At 37.8% G+C, this 20,845-nt stretch overlaps 1 protein-coding gene across 2 annotated transcripts in view; it reads left to right on the top strand.

The window, feature by feature from the left end:
• The window catches only part of xrn2 (5'-3' exoribonuclease 2), a 105,924-nt gene that overhangs the window by 22,375 nt on the left and 62,704 nt on the right, over positions 1 to 20,845 (top strand). Inside the window, exons 10-15 of one of the 2 annotated variants that reach the window (XM_072265559.1) lie at positions 45 to 122; positions 207 to 340; positions 1,267 to 1,324; positions 1,413 to 1,520; positions 2,838 to 2,882; positions 10,022 to 10,168. In XM_072265559.1, coding sequence (XP_072121660.1) covers positions 45 to 122; positions 207 to 340; positions 1,267 to 1,324; positions 1,413 to 1,520; positions 2,838 to 2,882; positions 10,022 to 10,168 — 570 coding nt within the window. The remainder of the gene's footprint in view (positions 1 to 44; positions 123 to 206; positions 341 to 1,266; positions 1,325 to 1,412; positions 1,521 to 2,837; positions 2,883 to 10,021; positions 10,169 to 20,845) is intronic. The other variant, XM_072265560.1, reaches the window with a different exon arrangement.

Genomic DNA, 20,845 nt, shown 5'->3' with positions numbered 1-20,845 from the left:
GTGGACTTTTAGTTTCAAACACGTTTTCATTTGTTTCTCCTCAGTTTGATCAGTTTGCAGGCAGTGCTCCTTCTGGTTCAGAAGTTGAGTTCATATTTATCCGATTGACTGTATTGCGTGAGGTAAGTTAATTCAAGAATTATTTAAACTGTTCAAGTATTTGATGTTTGATATGGCACAGTGATTTTTTTACTTTGAATTACCAGTACTTGGAAAGAGAATTGACAATGGCAAGCCTCCCTTTTCCATTTGACTTTGAGAGGAGCATTGATGACTGGGTATTTATGTGCTTCTTTGTGGGAAATGATTTCCTGCCTCATCTGCCCTCACTGGAAATCAGGTATGATGACTTAAGTATGGAGTATCTCATGTCTGTTTTGCTGTTGAAATCGGTTATAAATAATCCCCAGCAACCAGGAAGGCAAACAGCAACAAGTGCATCTAGATCCTGGAGATCCAAGAGGATGGTAGGATTACTTTCAGCAGAAAGGTTATAGCATTTTAAGGGGATGGTCTTCCACTGTATGCTCAAGGGCAATAAGCTGTAAATGTTTCTCTTTCTGGCCATGCCAATATTTGAAGCAACAATAAATGAATTAAAACAAAAAGTCCTCATTATAAATTTATGATGTGGGGTTACCGATTTATAGCATCAATGGGAAGCCACAGTCGGAGACCAAAAGCTATGGCCAAGAACTAGTGCTTTTAAAAGCACAAATCTGCCTGAGCTATGATTCTCTGCTCACCATTTTGCTTTGAGATTTCCTGACCCCTGGGATATACCAAAATTTTAATCATGCTCCCATCTGTAAGAAGAGAAATTCGCATGCTCTGCTCTGAGTTACCAGAGGAATGGCAGTGTACTTTGTGCAAAGTTGACGAGTTTTCTTTGATTGTTAATTTCAACTTGATGGCTGCATGTTGTGGGAAGGGCTAATGTTAATAATAGTCTTGTGAATAATATGAACTGACATTTTCTTTTGCAATTAATGTTGAAATGTTACAAATTCAGTTAGTACATGGGACCCATGAGTACTGCAGTCACATTGAAATGTATTCTTCACATTTAAATGAAAAATGCTCTTGAACAACATTTCCATGCACTGTGAACACTTGAGTATTTCATGGATTGCATTGATTTACAGAGTGGGACAAAATTTTGGAAATGCAACAGTTCTGTAATCAGAGTTCAGATCCGGTAGCTAACATCTTGATCTTTAGCAACTAGTTCTTGAAACTGAACTGGGTACTCTACTTACTACTTAGGGAAGGTGCGATTGATCGGCTGGTTGGCATTTACAAGAATGTAGTACACAAGACTGGAGTAAGTAAAAACAAAAGTGTTGACGAACAGTGTATTTCATTCCAAAAACAAAAATCAGATAAAAGTCAAAGATTTCTCTTCTCTTCAGGGCTATCTTACAGAGAATGGTTTCGTAAATTTGGAACGAGTTCAGATGATTATGACTGCAGTTGGAGAGGCTGAGGATAACATTTTTAAGAAGAGAAGAGAGGATGATGTAAGTCATCTCAAGTTTTGAAATCTATTATATGTTAAGATATGATATTTAATAGTTGTATCTACAGTAAAATCACAAGTTATATCCAACCTAACTACTGCATATGGTAGAAATTATTCTGATATTCTGACATAGAATTGAACAGTAAATGCATGTTACCAATCAAAAGTTAGAAAATCTAATTGAAATAAGACTTCTAATGGATGTAATTGCAGTGGTGGATTCATGTCACAAACAAGAGAAAATCTGCAGATGGTGGAAATCTGAGCAACATACAAAATGCTGGAGGAACTTAGCAGGCCAGGCACCATCTAGGAAAACAGTACAGTGGACTGTATTCTCTGTTTTTCCCTAGATTATGCCTGGCCTGCTGAGTTGCTCCATCATTTTGTGTGTGTTGGTGGATTCATGTAGTGTTATTGGCTGTGTCATTGTCACTAAACTTGAATGTAAATTGTATGTCGATGCTTGAACAGTACAGGATAGATGAGATTGCTGCTTCCATGAGTCTAAGTTCTTTTTCGCTTTTCTGGATTTAGGCCATTCTAGTGTGAACACATTTTGAATTCAAATGCAAATTATAAGGCAAAGGAGCTTTGGAAGAATTAAGCTTCATTAAATAGCTGTTTTCAAATCAGCTGCAGAGATTCAGCATGCCATCCGAAGCTTTGACAAACTTCTATAAATGTGTAGTGGAGAGTATATTGACTGGCTGCATCATGGCCTGGCATGGAAACGCCAATGGTTTTGAACAGAAAATCCTACAAAAGATAGTGGATTTGGCCCAGTACATCATGGGTACTGGGTCAAATCAACTATTGAGCACATCTACATGAAATGCTTTCGTAGGAAAGCAGCATCCATCAACAGAGATCCCCACCACCCAGGTTATGTTCTCTTCTTGTTGCTGCCATCGGCCATCAGGTAGAAGGTACAAGGATGCTAGGACTTGCATCACCAGGTTCAAGAACAGTTACAGTACTGCCCCTCAAATATCAGCCTCTTGAATTAACTACACTCACTTGCCCCATCATTGAAATGTTCCCACAACCAATGATCTCACTTTAAGATCTCATTATCTCATATTCCTGTTATTTATTGCTATTTTTATTTGCATTTGCACAGTTTGTTGTCTTCTGCACTTTTTCCTTCATTGATCCTGTTGCAGTTATTTTGTAGATTTGCTGAGTATGCCCTCAAGAAAATGAATCTCAGGGTTGAATATGATGACATATATGTACCATAATAAAATTTACTTTGAAATTTAAAATTAGAGCTGTTGAACTTGCGAGTGTAACACTGGAAATCTTCTTGCAGGTGTCATTCAGAAAAAGGCAGAAGGAAAAGAATAAAAGGATGAAAGTAAGTCACTTCCAGATTCTGTCACAGAAGTACATGTTACAATTTGTTGGATTTCTAGAAGATTAATAAGATATCAAAAGACATAGATTTGAATGGCTAAAGGTTTCTCAGAACTACTGCTGATAATAGATGTTTTAATTTTGATTGGATATATTGAAAACATCCAAATATGTCCATCATTTGTTTAACTTCTGTTTTTTTTTCCTCGATTATAAGTTTTTAAGAATTCTTCAAGGCAGAGGTAGCTAGAGTCTGGATAAACAAGGAAATATAAGTTATTGGAGATGGGCAGGAATTTGGACTGTAATCATATTAAATGGTGGAGCAAGCTTGCAGAGTGCACTCATAATTTGTTTCTTCATAATCCCCACTTGCCTCACCAAGCAGCACATCACCTCAAGGATAATTGTAGTCTTCTCCTTTCGAACTCGCCCAGTGTCATGCTGACCATTGGGACTTCACTCTCTGACTAACTTATGAGGCTTTTGAAATTCATGCCATTATTGTGGATGGTTGTCTTGGAGTCATGACATTAATGGAAACTAGGCTGGCGAGCGAAATATTGGCCCCTCTTACCTTCCAGCTTATCAGCCTTCTCTGTCTTGCTCCAGCCAGAATTTTACATGGGAAATATACACCACATTATACCCTGATCTGGTTTGTATTTCTTTCTTTGAATATATGGTATTTCATCCTTTTTATTTAACTTTCCATTTGTTCATTCGCTACCTCTTACATTATACAAAAAAATGGTCTTCATGCTACCACTTGGCAACCTAATTGAAAATAACAGCCATGTTCCCCACATACTTGCTGATGACATCCAGCTCTACCTCACCATCCCTTTATTTGGCAAATGTCTGAACTTGAGCCAGCATGATATCATGGATAATGCTAAGATGAATTTTGGACTGCACCTCTCTGACCTCTTTCAACTCTAAACTTGACTCTTTCAGTGCAATCTTAGCTGGTCTTATTCTGTCCACCATGAACCCGAGGTCTTCCAAAACTATGCCACTCACTAATCCACCCAAACCCTGATGCACTTGTTAAACTATTGTTTGCTAACCCAGTTTAAAAAAATGATTCTATTTTAAGCTTTCCTTCTGTCTTTACAAATTTCTCCATTACTTTACCCTTTGGGTTAATGCAGTCTCCTCTGGTATGATCACCTTGAAGATATCCATGACTCGGATCATTTTATGAAGTCCATTGACTGAACCCTGCCACATCTCAATTGTCTCTGCTTAGGTTGCTTCTTAGAACCCAACTCTTCCCCACTATTTCATTGTTTTCCTCAATAGTATTCCGATGAAACCCCAATGTTTTAAAAATACTAAATGCAAGTTGCCTTATTGTGCAGTCTAGTGAGAACTTCTCATAAGTGTCTGTCTATACAGGTGAAATTTAGCAGTTTATTCAGGAGGCGCCAAGTTTTCTTGTAATGTTTTAACATCAGTAGAGTTGCAAAAACCGTGTTTGTAATCTAATGGGATTATCATGGGTTCAGATGTTAGTTTGGAAGTTGATCATTTTGGGAAAAACATGATTCAAACACTAAAAGGACTGAAAGTTTTTTTTTATTTGGCCTAAGACTGGCTGCACAAAGATTGCTTGGTTTGGTTTGTGCGTGTTTTATATATAATGCCTTGTAAAAATATTCAGCCCACAACCCTTTGTTCACATAAGTAAGTATTACAACCAGGAATTTTGATCAATTTAACTGATAACTTTTATTACATGTTCCTTTTTTCACAGCAGAGTCCCAAAAAATGGAAATTTGTAAAGCATGAAAAACTAAAAATTCAAAAACTTAAATGTCAGCAGTATAAAGTATTCATCCCCCTTTGCTCAGCGCTTAGTTGAACCACCTCTCGCAGCTATTAGAGTCAGTAGTCTTTTTGGATAAGTCGCTATCAGCTTTACACAATGCGATGGAACAAGATTTGCCCATTCCTCCTTGCAAAATTGCTCAAGCTGTGCCAGGTTAGTTGGGGAGTGGTGTTGGACAGCAGTCTTGAGGTCTTGCCAGAGGAGTTAGATTGGGTTAAGGTCAAGACTCTGACTGGGTCACTCAAGGGCATAAATTTTCTTTATTTTAAGCCACTGCATGGTTGCTCTGGCTGTGGGATTGGGTTGTTGTCCTGCTGAAAGACGAACTTCCTCCCCAGCTTGTGCTTTCTGGCACAGGCTAGCAAGTTTTTATATGGGATCCCTCTGTATATCCTTCTCATCAATCTTGACCAGATTTCCAGTTCCTGCTGCTGAAAAGCATCCCCATGGCTGAATACTACCTCCATCATACTTTACAGTGGGGATGATGTTACCTGGCTGATATGCAGTATTATATTTATACTACATGTACCATTTAGTTGAGACCTAATGTTACGTACCCTGTTAATGGGTTAAAGAACCAGCAGAAATGGAACACACCTGGCAGTCTGATTTTGCTGTTAACTAATTCTCGTTTATTAGTAACTACGCAATACAGTAAAGTAAAATCAAATAAATCAAACAGGTTAACAGTGTTACATGTATATATGTGTGTAATTATAACTCCCAAACTATTGAGCTTGGGGGAAACGAGGCTTAGAGTCTTGAGATGGTAAAGTATGAAAGTTCAGTTCATCCACAGAATAGGTGATGAGAGAGAGAGATTTGTAATCCAGGGTAAATGTCTAGAGAAGGCAGTTACATCGATATTCCACAGATTCCACGACAGCAGTACAAGATAACAATAGTAGTAGGTTTTATCTCTGAAGTTGTTCCACTCCACACACAAAATATCACCGACAGTGATCTTCAACAAATATCCTTTCAACACATTGATTCAAAGGGGCAGCAATCATTCCGGTGCCCAAGAAGAGTGAGTTGAGCTTCCTCAACAACTAATGTTTGGTAGCACTCGCATCTATGCAATGAAGTGCTTCAAGAGGCTGGTTATGTCTAGAATTAACTAAGGAACTGATTCTGGACTTCAGGAAGGGGAAGTTTAGAGAATGTGCACCAGTCCTCATTGAGGGACAAGTGTTGTAAGTGGTTGCATCACACCCTGGTATGGAGACACCAGTGTACAGGATCACAAGAAGCTGCAGAAGTTTATAGAGTGTGACAGCTCCATCACGGGCATGGGCATGACCCTCCTCAATCACAGGTATTTTTAAGAGGTGGTCCGTCAAGAATGCGGTATCCATTATTAAGGGCTCCCACCATCAGGGGTGCATGCCCTCTTCTCATTACTGCTGTCAGGGAAGAGGTACTGAAGCCTGTAGATCGGCACTCAATGATTCTATTGTCAGGTTTATGAATGGCCCATGAGCATGACCTCATTATTGTCTCCCAGATACTACTTCCTTATTTTGTTAATTTTGCCTCGCGCAAAGTGAAGTGAATCAAGCGGTGTCAGGCCACTCGTTTGCAGAATCTTGCACAGTGCAGCCAGTTCATCAAATACATCACTTAAAACCTGTAAAGCTACTTTTTATGTGATGTTTATCAATTTCTTGTGACAGTATTTAGCCACTGGGTTATTTGACTGATCTTTTTCAATAAAAACTTAGTAAGCTATCTACAGAATTTGAAACAGATTTTTGTAAGCTTTACGATATGAACACTGTCTGCCAAAGGTGACTGCCTCCGTGATGCAGCTGTACAAACCGAAACAGGAAAGGTGAGGTAATGTAAATTAGTGACGTGTATTGTGGTATTTGAAAAACCAACTAACTAGTTAACAGAAACATTTAGCTAAATTATTATTTTCAGTCAGTATAATTATTAATTACTACATTATTTTAGGTAACTTAACCTTTTGTATGCATATCAATTTCCATTGTGCGCTGGTTGAAAATCGTGTGCACGCGCACAGCTTTGAGGGAACATAGCTGTACAGTATTTTTCAAAATAATGAAATGGCTTTACAGGCATTGCAAACTTTTTCATGTCAATTTCATCAATATATATTTTTTCAGATTGCTTGTGCTCTTGGGACACAACGTGCTCAAGGTGCTTTTTAAATTGCGTCCAGGTAACTTGTCCATCTCCAAGGCATAAACTTCCGGAATCCTCTATCCCATTGTGCAGAAATCCTGATGATTTGATTTCTGGCACAACACAGCTACTTCCCACTCTCCCTTTAAACTTGTGGGATTCGCTGGAAAGTTTATTATACCATGTGTTAGTTACATCCAAAGGAAGTGAATTGATAATATGTTGGGTATTATTAATAAAATATCCAATCAACCAGAGAAGTTGCTAGTGAGGCACTGCCAACAGCTTAGGATACTAGATTAATGGAGTTGCAGTGATTGAAATATAAACATAGAAACATAGAAAATAGGTGCAGGAGTAGGCCATTCGGCCCTTCGAGCCTGCACCGCCATTTATTATGATCATGGCTGATCATCCAACTTAGAACCCCGTCCCAGCCTTCCCTCCATACCCCCTGATCCCCGTAGCCACAAGGGCCATAACTAACTCCCTCTTAAATATAGCCAATGAACTGGCCTCAACTGTTTCCTGTGGCAGAGAATTCCACAGATTCACCACTCTCTGTGTGAAGAAGTTTTTCCTAATCTCGGTCCTAAAAGGCTTCCCCTTTATCCTCAAACTGTGACCCCTCGTTCTGGACTTCCCCAACATCGGGAACAATCTTCCTGCATCTAGCCTGTCCAATCCCTTTAGGATTTTATACGTTTCAATCAGATCCCCCCTCAATCTTCTAAATTTCAACGAGTACAAGCCCAGTTCATCCAGTCTTTCTTCATATGAAAGTCCTGCCATCCCAGGAATCAATCTGGTGAACCTTCTTTGTACTCCCTCTATGGCAAGGATGTCATATTGAACCTGGACATACTTGAAATATGTAATCCTGTTTCACCTAGTGGATTTCAGGACTTTTTTTAAAGCAAGAAATCCTGCTCAAATACTATTTTCAGTGAGATTACTGCCAGTTTTGAGAAATGTGTATGTTCATGCATTTCTAAAATGGAGAAAACATTGGTCTTTCTATACTTCTACTTTAACAGTATGGCTTTAGATCAGTGTGATTGAGCATTCAATACAATATCACCAATAACTTCCAAAAAAAAGTGCAATCAATTGTGCACTGTGTATTGAGTAAAAAGTTATGTCAATTGCCTCAGTACTATGTAGTATTTACTCTATCATTTGCTTTATTGCTGCTGTTCTAGTTTTAAGACATATTCCTACACCAGATCGGTGTGCATCATTCTCGTGGTGGTGTGGTCCATCCGTGAAGGTGTTTCCATTTTGATTCGCCCTGCCCTGCCCTGCCCCTTTACAGTGGGGTTCCGATGGAGTTAAGATTTGCTGCAGCAGTTTAGGATGATGCTATTCAGTGAATACCAATGATGGAGATATTGCAAATGAACATGTCTGCAGGGGTGAGAGGAATAAATTGCTGAGGTGTTGGGACTGGTTATGGGCAAGTGAATGTGTACATATTCGTTTACCAGATCTGGAGTCAGTACCCTTTGGGAAAGATTTAAACCACTTCCTCGGGGGTTTATTGAGAGCTACAGTTTTCAGAATGGAGCAGGACACAGTTAAATGTGAACATTAATGCATTAGAAGCATGTTTTGAAGCTGGTAGGAAATGAAGGGTGTGGATGGAAAGGCAGCAAAGAAGGGTATATACTTGGATTCAAGGAATCCAAGAAATATGGCTGATTCACTGAAATAAAAAATGGAAATGTGCATGTCATATCTGTTAAGGATGAACGACTTAAAGGGAAACGTTTTGGATGGAATTGAGAGGGAGAGGAAGAAGAGGCAGGTGAGGAAACAGTGGTTTTAAACCAACAACGATTGCATTTCTGAGAAGGGATGATATGCAGTGAGGATATACAATTGGGAACATCTCGGTGTTCTTTTTTTAATGTGTCAGCAAAATTCCATACATGGAAAGCCATTTGCCTTTGAAACTCTAGCTATTGAATTATATTTTACTTGATTTTGTCGGATATTTGGAAATTTATTGTGTCATGACTTAGTGTAACAAAAAATAGTTGTTTATTACAAATAATAAGGCTGCTTGCACAAGGTTCTCTACTTCCAATGAAGCGTATGTTTCCATCATAATGCAAACACCTCTTGTTAGGGTAAAGAAAGTTGCATAGTTTTTCCAGAAGCTTCTGGCATTGAAAGGAAAGTGCTTTCAATATGGTTATCAACTATATAGCTTTCAAGCTGTCACATGGTTGGATTTGGGAACCTTTGTGACTATACCTCCAGAATGGGTTAAGTCATTGCTGTCAGATGCACAAGGAAAATGTTTGGGTTTGTGCAGGAAGTTTAATGCGAATACTTATTTTAAATAAATGGGTTTGTATTGAAATCTTACATTTTAATTAATTTCCTGAATTGCTGGTGTCAGGGCTCAGTAATTTTCCTAAATTCTGTTGGAACTGTTAGAAGAATTTCCTATATTTAAAAAAAAATGCAATTCCCCCCCCCCCCCCCGGCAATCGATTACCTTATGCGCAAAATGCAACAGTTCACTCTGATTCGGTGTTGTGCAGACTGTCATTAAGAAGCGTTGTTCGTTGTTCAAACTAAATATTTCTAAGATCCAAATTTACCAATGCCATGTTTGCATGAAAGCAAAATTGTTAACTATAAAACTAAAAATTAAAGTTTTATAAAATAATCCAAAACCCACATTTGTCAAAGAATATCAGAAAACTTTGCATTTATGTAATTTTTGCATCTTTCACAATGTCTCAGAAGTTAGTAACCAATCGTGTATACAAACTTGTGACTTCTAGTTCAGAAAAGAAACAGTTTTAGGAAGTGTAATGTAACTTGTATTTAATAATGAAATATGGTTCTGTAAAATATTTTGGTATCTATAGATCACTGTTGATTCAGGATACGTTTTTAAAAAATATATATCGAAGATTTTGGGATAATATTGCTGCTTTTGTTAGGTGATATTGATCTAATCTATCTGTCCCTCTGAACTTCAACTTGCATGTTTTTTGGGGAAAGTAGACATGGAAATTTGAGCTTTGTGATTCTGTTGCATTCTGTTCATCTATCTTGAAATTGTGTTGATTATTGGTTTCTTGTATTTTCATTTTTTTAATGCTGTATCTGTGACTTTTTTTTCTTTTCATCAGACCGATGCACCATCCTTTATTCCAGGTGGACAGCTTGCTCCACAACCTTTGGGCCAGCGAAGTGGTGGAAGTAAACCAGAGGCCATTCAGAGTCCAAGGCAGACAGCTTATGAAATGAGAGTACAGAGTAAAGATCAACAAAATAGGGTGAGATTATGATAGGCTTTAGGAACAAAAGCAAAAAAAAAAAAAATTTGCATGATGATCAGATGTTCATGTGAAATTTGTTACCAATTAAGGAAATGGCCTTTATATCAGAAGAGTGATTGAATTATTTTCTAAGATGCTGAAGTTCTTGTATAACTCTTGTGAGCTGAATTAGGGAGGTAGCTTAGTGTTGAATTTGTCCTGTTAGTTTGCAAAATATTTTAAAGAAAAAGACTGAAGAAAAGTTACTTTTCTTCAATGGGTTAAGCCAACATACAAAATTTATTCGAAAATCAAAGATCTGCAGATGCGTGGAATCTGGAATAAAAACAGAAAATGCTGAACAGGTGTTCTGAGTTGATGTATCAACAAGATGGAGTAGTCTGGATAGGGGTTGCAAACAGAAGGACATATAAAAGCTGTAAAATTGGGGTCAGAATTATAGAAAATGACCACCATGTCAGGGAACACCAGTGGGAAAGAAAAAAAAGAGCTGGGTTATCATACAGCTAAAAGTGCATAATGGTACAGAAAGGTAAAAATGTGAGTGGGGTTAAAGTATGGGCAACTGAAAGCTCCAGACTAAATGGAGTTGTTTGACAATGGTCACCCAGTTGTATTTGGTTTTTTGTATATGGAAGTGACTACACTGTGAGCACCAAATGCAATTCACAACATTGGCAAAAATAAGTCAACGAACTGTTACGAGCCGTGGATGATAGAAGGGATGAGGTAAAAGAGCTGGTGTTGTACCTTTGATGGTTGCATAAGAAAGTATTGTGAGGAAAAGAGTGGTTAGTGGAGATTGAACTGGCAAAGAACAAAACACTTTCAGAATGCAGTAAGGAGACCGGCAGGTATGTCTGGTGCTGGACTCTGGTGGAGCCAGATGAATATTCTAGAGGATGGTTTACTGATTGCAGAGGCTAAGTGAGCAGCAAGGGTTATGAGCAGAGGTATCCAAAATACATAAAGACATAGTAGATGGCTCTGTGAGGTATGGGTAATAGAGGAGATGCAGTTGTGGGCTTTGTCATTTTTCATAGCTAGAAGCTGGTGGACATTGGAATTCACCTCAGAGTTGCCTGTGTGTAAAACCTTGTCGCTGAATGGGTGCTAGAGGACTCCGGAGAATGTAATGGACCCCTATGGCAGGCAGGAGTAAGTATCATTACCATCACTAGGGAGAAGATTCTTAGAAAACTGAAAGGTCTGAAGACAGATAAGTCACCTGGGCCAGATGGTGTACACCCTAGAGTTCTGAAAGAGGTGGCTGAAGAGATCGTGGAGGCATTAGCAATGATCTTTCAAGAATCACTAGATTCTGGAATGGTTCCGGAAAACTGGAAAATTGCAAATTTCATTCCACTCTTCAAGAAGGGAGAGAGGCAGAAGAAAGGAAATTATAGGCTATTTATCTGACCTCAGTGGTTGTGAAGCTGTTGGATTTGATTATTAAGGATGAGGTCTTAGGGTACTTGAAGTCACATGATAAAACAGGCTGTAGTCAGCATGGTTTCCTCAAGGGAAAATCTTGCCTGGCAAGTCTGTTACAATTTTTTGAGTAAATAAAAAAGCAGGATATACTAAGGAGAATTGTTGATGATGTGGAAGGCCTTTGACAAGGTGCCCCACATGAGGCTGCTTAACAAGGAAAGATTCTAGCATGAATAAAACAGTGGCTGATTGGCAAGAGGCAAAGAATAGGAATAAAGGGAGCCGTTTTTGGTTGGCTGTCAGGGAATAGTGGTGTTCTGCAGGGGTCTGTGTTGAGATTGATTCTTTTTATGTTATATGTCAATGATTTAGATGACGGTTTTGTTGCACGATTTGTGGATGATATGAAGATAGGTGGAGGGGCAGGTAATTTTGAGGCAATTGAGGCTACAGAAGGACTTAGGTTAGAATTGGCAAAGAAGTGGCAGATGGAATACAGTGTTGGGAAGTGTATGGACGTGCACTTTATTAGGAGAAATGAAAGGGTTGACTGTTTTCTAAGTGGAGAGAAAACACAAAATTTGAGGCGCAAAGGGACTTGGGAGCCCTTTTGCAGGATTCCCTAAAGGTTAATTTGCAGATTGAGTCTGTAGTGAGGAAGGCAAATGTGATGTTAACATTCATTTCAAGAGGACATTAATATAAAAGCAAGGATGTAATGTTCAGACTTTATAAGCACTGGTGAGGTGAGGCCTCACTTGGAGTATTATGAGCAGTTCTGGGCCCCTTATTTTAGAACGGATGTGCTGAAACTGGAGAGGTTTCAAAGCAGGTTCTCAAAAATGATTACAGGATTAAATGGGGTGTTGTATGAAGCCCTTTTGATGGCTGTGGGCCTGTATTCACTGGAATTCAGAAGAATGAGGGGTGACCTAATTGAAACCTATTGAATGGTGAAAGGCCTTGAAAGAGTGGATGTGGAGAGGATGTTTCCTTTGGAGAGAGTGTGTAAGACCAGGGGACACAGCTTCAGAATTGAGGGGTGTCCTTTTAGAACATAGGTGAGGAGGAATTTATCCAGAGATTGGTGAATCTGTGGAATTATTTGCCATAGGCAGTTGTGAAGGCCAAATCTTTATCTATAATTAAGACAGAGGTTGTTACATGTTTGATTGTACAGGGCATGAATGGATATGGTGGGGGGGGAAGGTAGGCGATTTTGTGGCTGAGGGAAAATGGAAGAGCTATGAAGAAATGGTGGAACAGACTCTGGGCCAGATGCACCTATTGTTTATGGTCTTGTGGTATCACGTAGCTAACTGTGATCAGAGTAGGGAGCTTTAGGCTTCAATGGGTGTTGGTTGCTAGCCTATCCCTTAAGACGACAACAGAGAAATTTAGAAAGGGAAGTCTCAGATGGGCCGTGTGATGGTGAGAGCAAAAGTATTGAAATGTTCAAGTTCTGTCTGAATGTAGGAAGCGGCATCACTAAATTCAGTTTACTGGAAAAGGAGTTAAAGGATGAGACCTGGGGCAACTATGGGAGTTGCCATAGATAAATATTTGACCTAGAGAAGGTGCATTGAGTTGAAAGAGTTACTATCCAAGTGGGTACAAATTTCATCTTTCAAATGAATGTGTTGATGGAGGGGATCTTGTTTAAGAAAGCACCTGTACCCTCAGTTGGAGGTGCTGATTGTTTAATCTTCACGGTGAGCTGGTAATAGAAGACATTGGAAATATCAGTAATTTATGAGGATAGGGATTGGACTGTGGAGAACAGATAATGAGCAGGAACAGGCTGAAATAACAAGTCTTTTAGATAATATTGCCTGTGGGACTTGGGCTTTGACTGAAAGATATGAGACTGGTGGCTACGAAGGGAAGATGTGAAGAAATGAGATCAGAATCCTTTCTTTCTCTCCAATAGCATTCACTAATCTATTAACCAAAGAACTCTAAGGGTCTTGCTTGCTCTAATCAGAAATTTCCCCTTTGTCTTATCCGTCCATTCCCATCCACTCCAACTTAAAACTAACTTGTTTTCTCACTTTCTCAACTCTGAAGAGTCTTTGAACTGAAATATTTACTATGTTGCTCTTTTCACAAATGCTGCTTGACCTGCTCAGTGTTTCCAGCATTTTCTGTTTTTATTGTATATTTTTACTTCTGGGAAATCCTGTGTAAAATCTTAAAGTTGAGAACAATCCACATAAAGGGTGATGTTATTTACTGTTTTCAGATTTTATTTAGTGTATGTCCTTAAATTCTTAAACTCTATTGTATGTTTTCTTAATAGAGTATTCTCATGCAATTTCATCCTGCTGCACTTCATCCTGATGCGTTCTTCTTGCAAGGTTACTGAGCTTTGCTCAGCTCTTTTAAAGAAAGCCAGTAAAAGATGTTAATTCTAATACTGGATTGGTAAATCCAAGCAGTCGAAAATCTTCATTGTGATGGTTTTTACCATGTTATTAGTTCAATTGTATATTTGTTTAAATGGATTACAGCCTTCACATCTCCTTTCTTTCCATTCCCGCCCTTTATGTGTCAAAAATAGTTTTTTATTTGACATTTTGATCATTATTTCATACACCTTTACTGCATTTTTTAAAAATTCTGGCTCTTAAGTATTTCAATGACCTTGTTGCTATAGTTGTTGAAGATTGTTACCTGCATTTGTTTCTCTTCTAACTTTGTATTCCAGACTTCCTTTGTAGCCTAGTTAAAAACTTATTGGTGGGCAAAACAAGTTTGTGTTGCTTACAGCAAACATAATTCCCATGTCTGAATTCTTAACCAGAAGTACATTGTAGGTGAAAAGTTTTGAAATCTGATAATTTTTTTAAATTAACAGCTTAAAGCCCAAATTTTTTGATTTTTTTTTCTTTTTCTTCTTCTTTCTTTACACCCGCCATGTTTCATTCAACTTACGGTCACTTCTGGTCAATTGCGACACATCGGGACCAATACATATTGGCCCAATTATCCAGCTGTCCCATTTAGCCAAAGTTTCATACAAATAGTTTTTAAAAAACAAAGTATATTTTGTTAAAAACTACCATATAACTGAGTAACAAATTATGTATTTAAATGAAATACAGAATAAATTAGAACACATTTAATATTACCATGCCATTATAAAAATGTGTATTAGTTCTTAAAATAGTTTTTGGAGGAATTTATCCAGTGTATGTTGCTGTATTCTTTTGATTGACTTTAAATGAACAGAATCAGCACAGGCATCTAGTGCAGATAATGGTGTCTTCATGTAATGCTTTCAACGATTGCATCCTCTTCAGTTTCATTGTAACATTCAAGAAGATTGTTGATACCTTCAAATCTTGGTTGTGCCTAACTTGTTGAAGGAGTGAAGTCGTTTCATTTACTCTCGGCCATTTCTGCCATCTCTAAGTCTGAATGCTTGAAACTCCAGTGAGTAGAACAATTCTGAATTGTCTTAAGCAACACACACAAAATGCTGGAGGAACCCAGCAGGTCAAACAGCATCTAAGGAAAAGAATAAACGGTCAACATTTTGGACTAAGACTCTTCTGGCCAGCTTTTTGTGGGCGTTGCTTTAGATTTACAGCATCTACAGATTTTTGCATGTTTCTGAATTACTGCTGATTTCTCGTCAGCTATCAATGACAAAAATCACTGCTTTTTGAACACAAGCCAACGCAAATGATGCTATTTAAAAGTTATTCACTCTAAGCACAGTGTAGTGCCTTAACAGCCACACAAGTTAGAGCTGTTCGGCAATAATTTTCTGCCCCAGTTAAGCGGCATAGTGTCCCAAATAAGCAAAGGACTGTTTTCTTGATTAGTTTTTGTTATTTAAGAGTTGTCTCAAATAAGCGGCTGACCCAATTAACCAGAATCCACTGTATTTGCTACCAGCTGGGAGAGAGTCAGATGTAATTTACCTAACTGTAGTCTCAGAGATTTGAAACTCCAGGTCACCTTTAAAGTATTCATTTGCTGTTTGCAAAAGTATTGAGCATTTTAGAAGTGTCTCAATTTTTTTTTAATATAGCGAAGTGAAATGAAATGGACGCGAATAGCTAATTTCACAACTTGTACAGGGAAATATGAATGTAGTTTCAACAAGGAAATGGTGTGAAGCAATGATACCAAAGCAGATTTGCTGAAAAGTTGATGAATGGCTAAATAGTGGGTTTCAAACTTTTTAAACTTTTGACTCTTGCTCACTTGATCGTCATTATTTTACTGAATTGACAGAAAATATGTTGTAGCAACTCCACAATTTTATGCACATTTTCAAACTTACTTTAGCAAGGTCTTGTACAGTGGTAGGATGAGAATTAGAATATGTGCATTGGTTTCATAGGAACAACGTTGAAGCTGTTTTAGAAATACAGGTTGAGTGGCCTTCATCCGAAAATTTTGAGCGCTGCCGTGACATCACAAATGGAAACTTACTCAAGTTGCTCGGAAGATTTCTGTGCATCACAGACAGTTCTGGGAAGTGACTTTGTGTAATGTCATTGTGTTAATGAAGAATAGAAAAAACTACATAAAGCGAAAAATGAAGCTCTTGGTCATGTATTTAAAGAGCAGCTATGTCAGCGATCGGGTGAACATGTGCAGCTTAGCACTATGCTGATCATGAAACAAGAAAAGATCTATCACAATGAACTGAATTGTGAATATTCAGCAGGCTAGTTGCAGAAATTTAAGAAAAGGCACAGCATTACATTTTTAAAGATTTTTTTAAAAAAGTAAAGATAAAAGTGTCTGCTGATCATGAAGCAGCAGAGAAATTCATTGACTGGTTTGTGAAGATTTTCCATCAGATGATCTAACTCTATAACAAGTCTACAATGCTGATTGTTTTTATACCTTGCATAAGACCTTGATAAAATACAAATACAAATACATTGTACTGTAACCTTTTAATCAAAACACGGCATCGTAGTTGGAGACTGAAAGCCTGCCATTTTCTGTTGTTCAACAGCTGACTCAGGTATTCTCTGGATGCTGTTGTACTGCTTTTGTTACCCTGCACACATTATATTTTCATTAAATCAGTAGTATGTAATAATTTTTATTTTTAAGTACATATGTGTGAGACTGCTTACTGGTAATACATAAATTCAGAGTCGGAAATGATGGCAGTCCTAAGCTATCTCATTATATATTCCAAAATCTGAAACACTTCTGGTCCCAAGCATTTTGGATAAAGGGTGCTCAACCTGTACTGTAATATTAGACTCCCAAAGTGCTTGGGAGTGGGATGAACAAACAAGTAAGTCTTCTCATTCTATCAAAGCCCATACATTATTTTAAGTCATATAAATAAGTACCCTATATATAAACTTAGAGAACACAGGATATACAAGGGGGAAAAGAAAAATTGTGCATGCAGTGAACACACACTTGAGTTGATCTTCCCAGAATAGAGCACAGGGAAAACTTTGATTGTTGAAGTACATTTGTAGTAGCTTCCTTTCCAGGAGTCATAGGTCTATGATTTTATTCTTTTAAAATTTTTGTAGAAATTCTGTTGTCAAGAATTGCATATTCTGAGAAGCCATTGAACTAAGTTTTTTAATAAGAATGGATCTTCTGTCTGGAAATGTCATGATTTTGTAACAAGGACAATCTCAGGTGTAGTATTGTTGACTTGAATGGGCCATGTGACCATGTGCTTTTCAGAAAAGCAGCCGCTGCTTCACCGACATAACAGGATTTTAGTAATATTATTCTAGAGCTGCACAACTGGTTTTGCTGTTTTTAAAGAACAAAGAATCAAATCAAGAAGACCATGCAAATACATGTTTTCTTGTGCCAGAATGTTGAATGACAGAATCAGCCTGACTGTTCAGGCGGCTTTTGTGTTTGCTGGCTTGATCTGTGTTTTTTTTTATCAGACACTTGAGAAACAGATTGCTATTAACATTAACACTGAAAATTCAAAAGCTGCTGTATGGTTTGCTGCTTGAATGATCATGAAAAATAAATGCACAAGAAGCACTATTTGTAAAAGACCAGATGGTCCAGTACTCCACAAGTAGATTCCAAGGTGCTGGATTTGTCTCAATTTGCAAAGAGAAGAATGAGTGACAGTGAACAAATGGAAAAAGCAACAGATTATTCTGAAAAAAATTCAAGCACACGATGAAATACACGTGTTAAGGGTTTTGTGACGCATGATGCCAGTTTTCAAACGGTTGCATGAAAATTCTTAAATGTGTATTATCTTGACATTTTTAATGGGGAAAAAAAACTTTTGGAACCTAAGAAGTAATTTCTTGGTATCTAGAAAAACTGGCAAGTAAGGATTTTGCTTTCAAAGATTGTGCAATGTGGATCTGTTGGAATTCTTTCTGTATACAGTGATTAGTAGCTGAGGGGAAAATGGAATTTGCCTTTTGGAAAATATTTGATGTTGTTCAGTATTGAGATTATATTCATTTATCTCCAAAAGGCATGCCAACTTGTCCATTGCTTAAAACTAGGCTCCTAAATGGGTTTGAACTCCCATCAAATCAAAAAAAAAATGAAAAAGCTGGAACAGCTCAATGGGTCAAGCAGCATCTGTGGAACAAGAAGGGTTCAGAACTGAACTTCAGCAGTTTCTCTCTCCACAGGTGCAACCTGACCTGCTCAGTTTTCAACATTTTTTATTTTTTATTTCTGATTTCCAGCATCTACATTTTTTTTTTAAATTTTCAAGTCAGAAGTTTACTAGGTGGACTGTGGAAAAGGTTGAGGGGAGTCCTCAAATTCTCCAAGGAAAAGTAATAGCATCACCACAGGTCGCTGGACACTGACCACTCAAAATGGAAATTAAGTGTTCAGGATGATATTGAGAGCCTGGAATTCATTTGTCAGGAGTACCCAAAGCCCACTACAATTAGAAAGAATAACCACCTCATCAAGTACCTCCTTCCATACCTGTAGCAGTCTACAGGTCCTAAATTGTCCTCACTGGGCACCTCTGAGTGCATAGAACTGAAGTGGTAATAGATCAGCTGCTGGGGAGAAGAGTAGGAAGCAAGATGGTGCGACTTGTATTTAGAGCTTCAGAAAGAATTGAAGAAATAGCAAGACAGGCAGTAATCAAAGAGTTTTGTTAAACGAGTTGTCAAAGTGAGAGTGTTAAATTTTCATGAAGGTCCCAAGGAAGTTCAAATCCAGTGGCATCAAATTTCTTGTATTTTGAGCAAATTTCTGTGACAATATAAATCTTAAATAAAAAAGTGTTAAACGTAACATTAACTTGTCAGTAATTTAATACAAAAGGGGCCATCTAGCTGACCATTATGAAACCATAGGAAACTTCAATGTTAGATTTAGGAGGGGAACAAATTCTGTCCATTTTATTTTAAAAATGTATTTATTGAGTGCTGAATTTAAATAGCACAGTAAATTCTAGTTGTAATTTTTATTCATTTGTTATGTCTGACAAAGAAAATGTGGCTGAGTAGTAAGTGGTGCACTGAATAAAATGATAGCAACAGAAAGTGACTGGAAACCATCAGCAAATCAGACAGTATAGTCCATGCTTTACATAGGCATTTGATCTTCTGTACAAATGTGAATGGTACTTTAGTGGGATGTGAACCCATCTTTCCTTGTTTTCCCCTCCTAAAATAGCCAAAAATAAGTATTGTAAGATGCTTGTTCTTTTAATACAGCACGAAGAAAGATTATTTTCAATGAATAGTGCTGAGCATCTACAGAGTATTTCCTGGAGACATTGAGTATTATGTTCTTTTTACATATAGTTGCAAATTCCTTTATGCCTCAGGTTTTACACAATTATTCTAATGCAGTACAGTTCCACAATGGAGAGTGGCCTCTGGCATTTGTATAGATATTATTTGTACAGCTTAGACATATGAGTGTTGTCAGACATAGTGCTTTGGGAGCATTTCAACGTGATGCCTCAGGAAACATTTCAACACTGGTTCCTGATGAGCTAAGAGCAACATTATCTTCCTGTTCACCTTAGATGAAAAGTTTTCTTTTTAAACAAATGTCCAGTAAAGAGTACTCTCCAAATTTATAAGTCTAGAAATGAGTGTTGCGAAGCACTGTAATGCAACTGTAGTGAGTTGTTCATATCATCAGCCGAGAATCTTTTTGCCCTGGAGGAACCCTTGAAATAATTTTCAGGTCTCAGGGGACCCCTGCGTTAAAAAAAAAAATTATATCTACAGCTCTCGCTGCATTAGTATGTTGTGGATGTAATCTAAAAATAATTGTCAATGCTGCTTTTATTCTAGAGAATGAATTTTTAGCCAACCTTTCTTGAAATTAATCTCTTTCTTTCCTTTCATAAATTTTAAAAACTCGGGATTTCTATCCTTGCTCTTGATGCTTGTTAAACAAGAAAAAACTTGCTCACACATGTAAGAAATTGAAAACTGCAGCAAAATGTCTATTTGCTTTCCTATGAATGGCAGGATATTCTTCTTTCCCAGAAATCCAGAACTTGTCCAGGGGCAGGTCACTAAATCATATCTTGAGTGCATGATCAGACTACATCTCCCAAAGTTCTTCCTCTTCTCTCAATGTCAAGTTCTTAGGCTGAGCAAAAGATTTGGAGAAAGGGTCCCTCACCCAGTCGTAGAGTTGTGTTGAAAGGGAGGAAAAATGCTGTTCAATGTTGTTCTGTAGTTCTTCCAGGTGGTTTTCAATAAGACTTTGAGATTTTCTGATATCCTTCCTCACTCTCAAGCCCAAACAGCTGTGGAAATATTTCAAGGTTTCCTTTTGCAACATGATTTTTTCAGAGATTCACGTTCCTTTCAAATCCAAGAACCTTGTCACTTAAACTCAAAACATTTTCGCCAAGGCCTTGCAGAAACTTGTTCAACTGGTTCATATGATGAAAATTATCTGCTAAGTAGGCTAGTTTCTGCAGCCATTTTTCATCTTCAAAGCATTCGACAAAGTCTGGCCTACTATTTTCTTGAAAGTACACCTTTCCGCTCAAACACCCTGTCGGGAAGTCTTCCTCTGCTCAGCCACTGGATTTCTGTATGTAGCAGGAGATTGGTGTGCTCTATTTGTCCAAGTTTTCACACAGTTTTTAAAACATTCTTTATTAAACAAAGACCAGTTTACTCTAAAGTTAACAATTGTTGTAGCATCATTCAGAACTTTATTCATTTCATCTCTTAAGAGTTTTTTATATTAGCACCTCTCTGAAGAGAGCAGAGTGTTGTGACAATCTCAGGATTTTCTTTTTTAACATGAAAAAAC

This window comes from Mobula birostris, chromosome 8, assembly GCF_030028105.1.
Source record: "Mobula birostris isolate sMobBir1 chromosome 8, sMobBir1.hap1, whole genome shotgun sequence".
Classification (NCBI taxonomy): domain Eukaryota; kingdom Metazoa; phylum Chordata; class Chondrichthyes; order Myliobatiformes; family Myliobatidae; genus Mobula; species Mobula birostris.
Note: the sequence above shows the minus strand (reverse complement) of the source record. Positions and strands in the feature narration are given on the sequence as shown.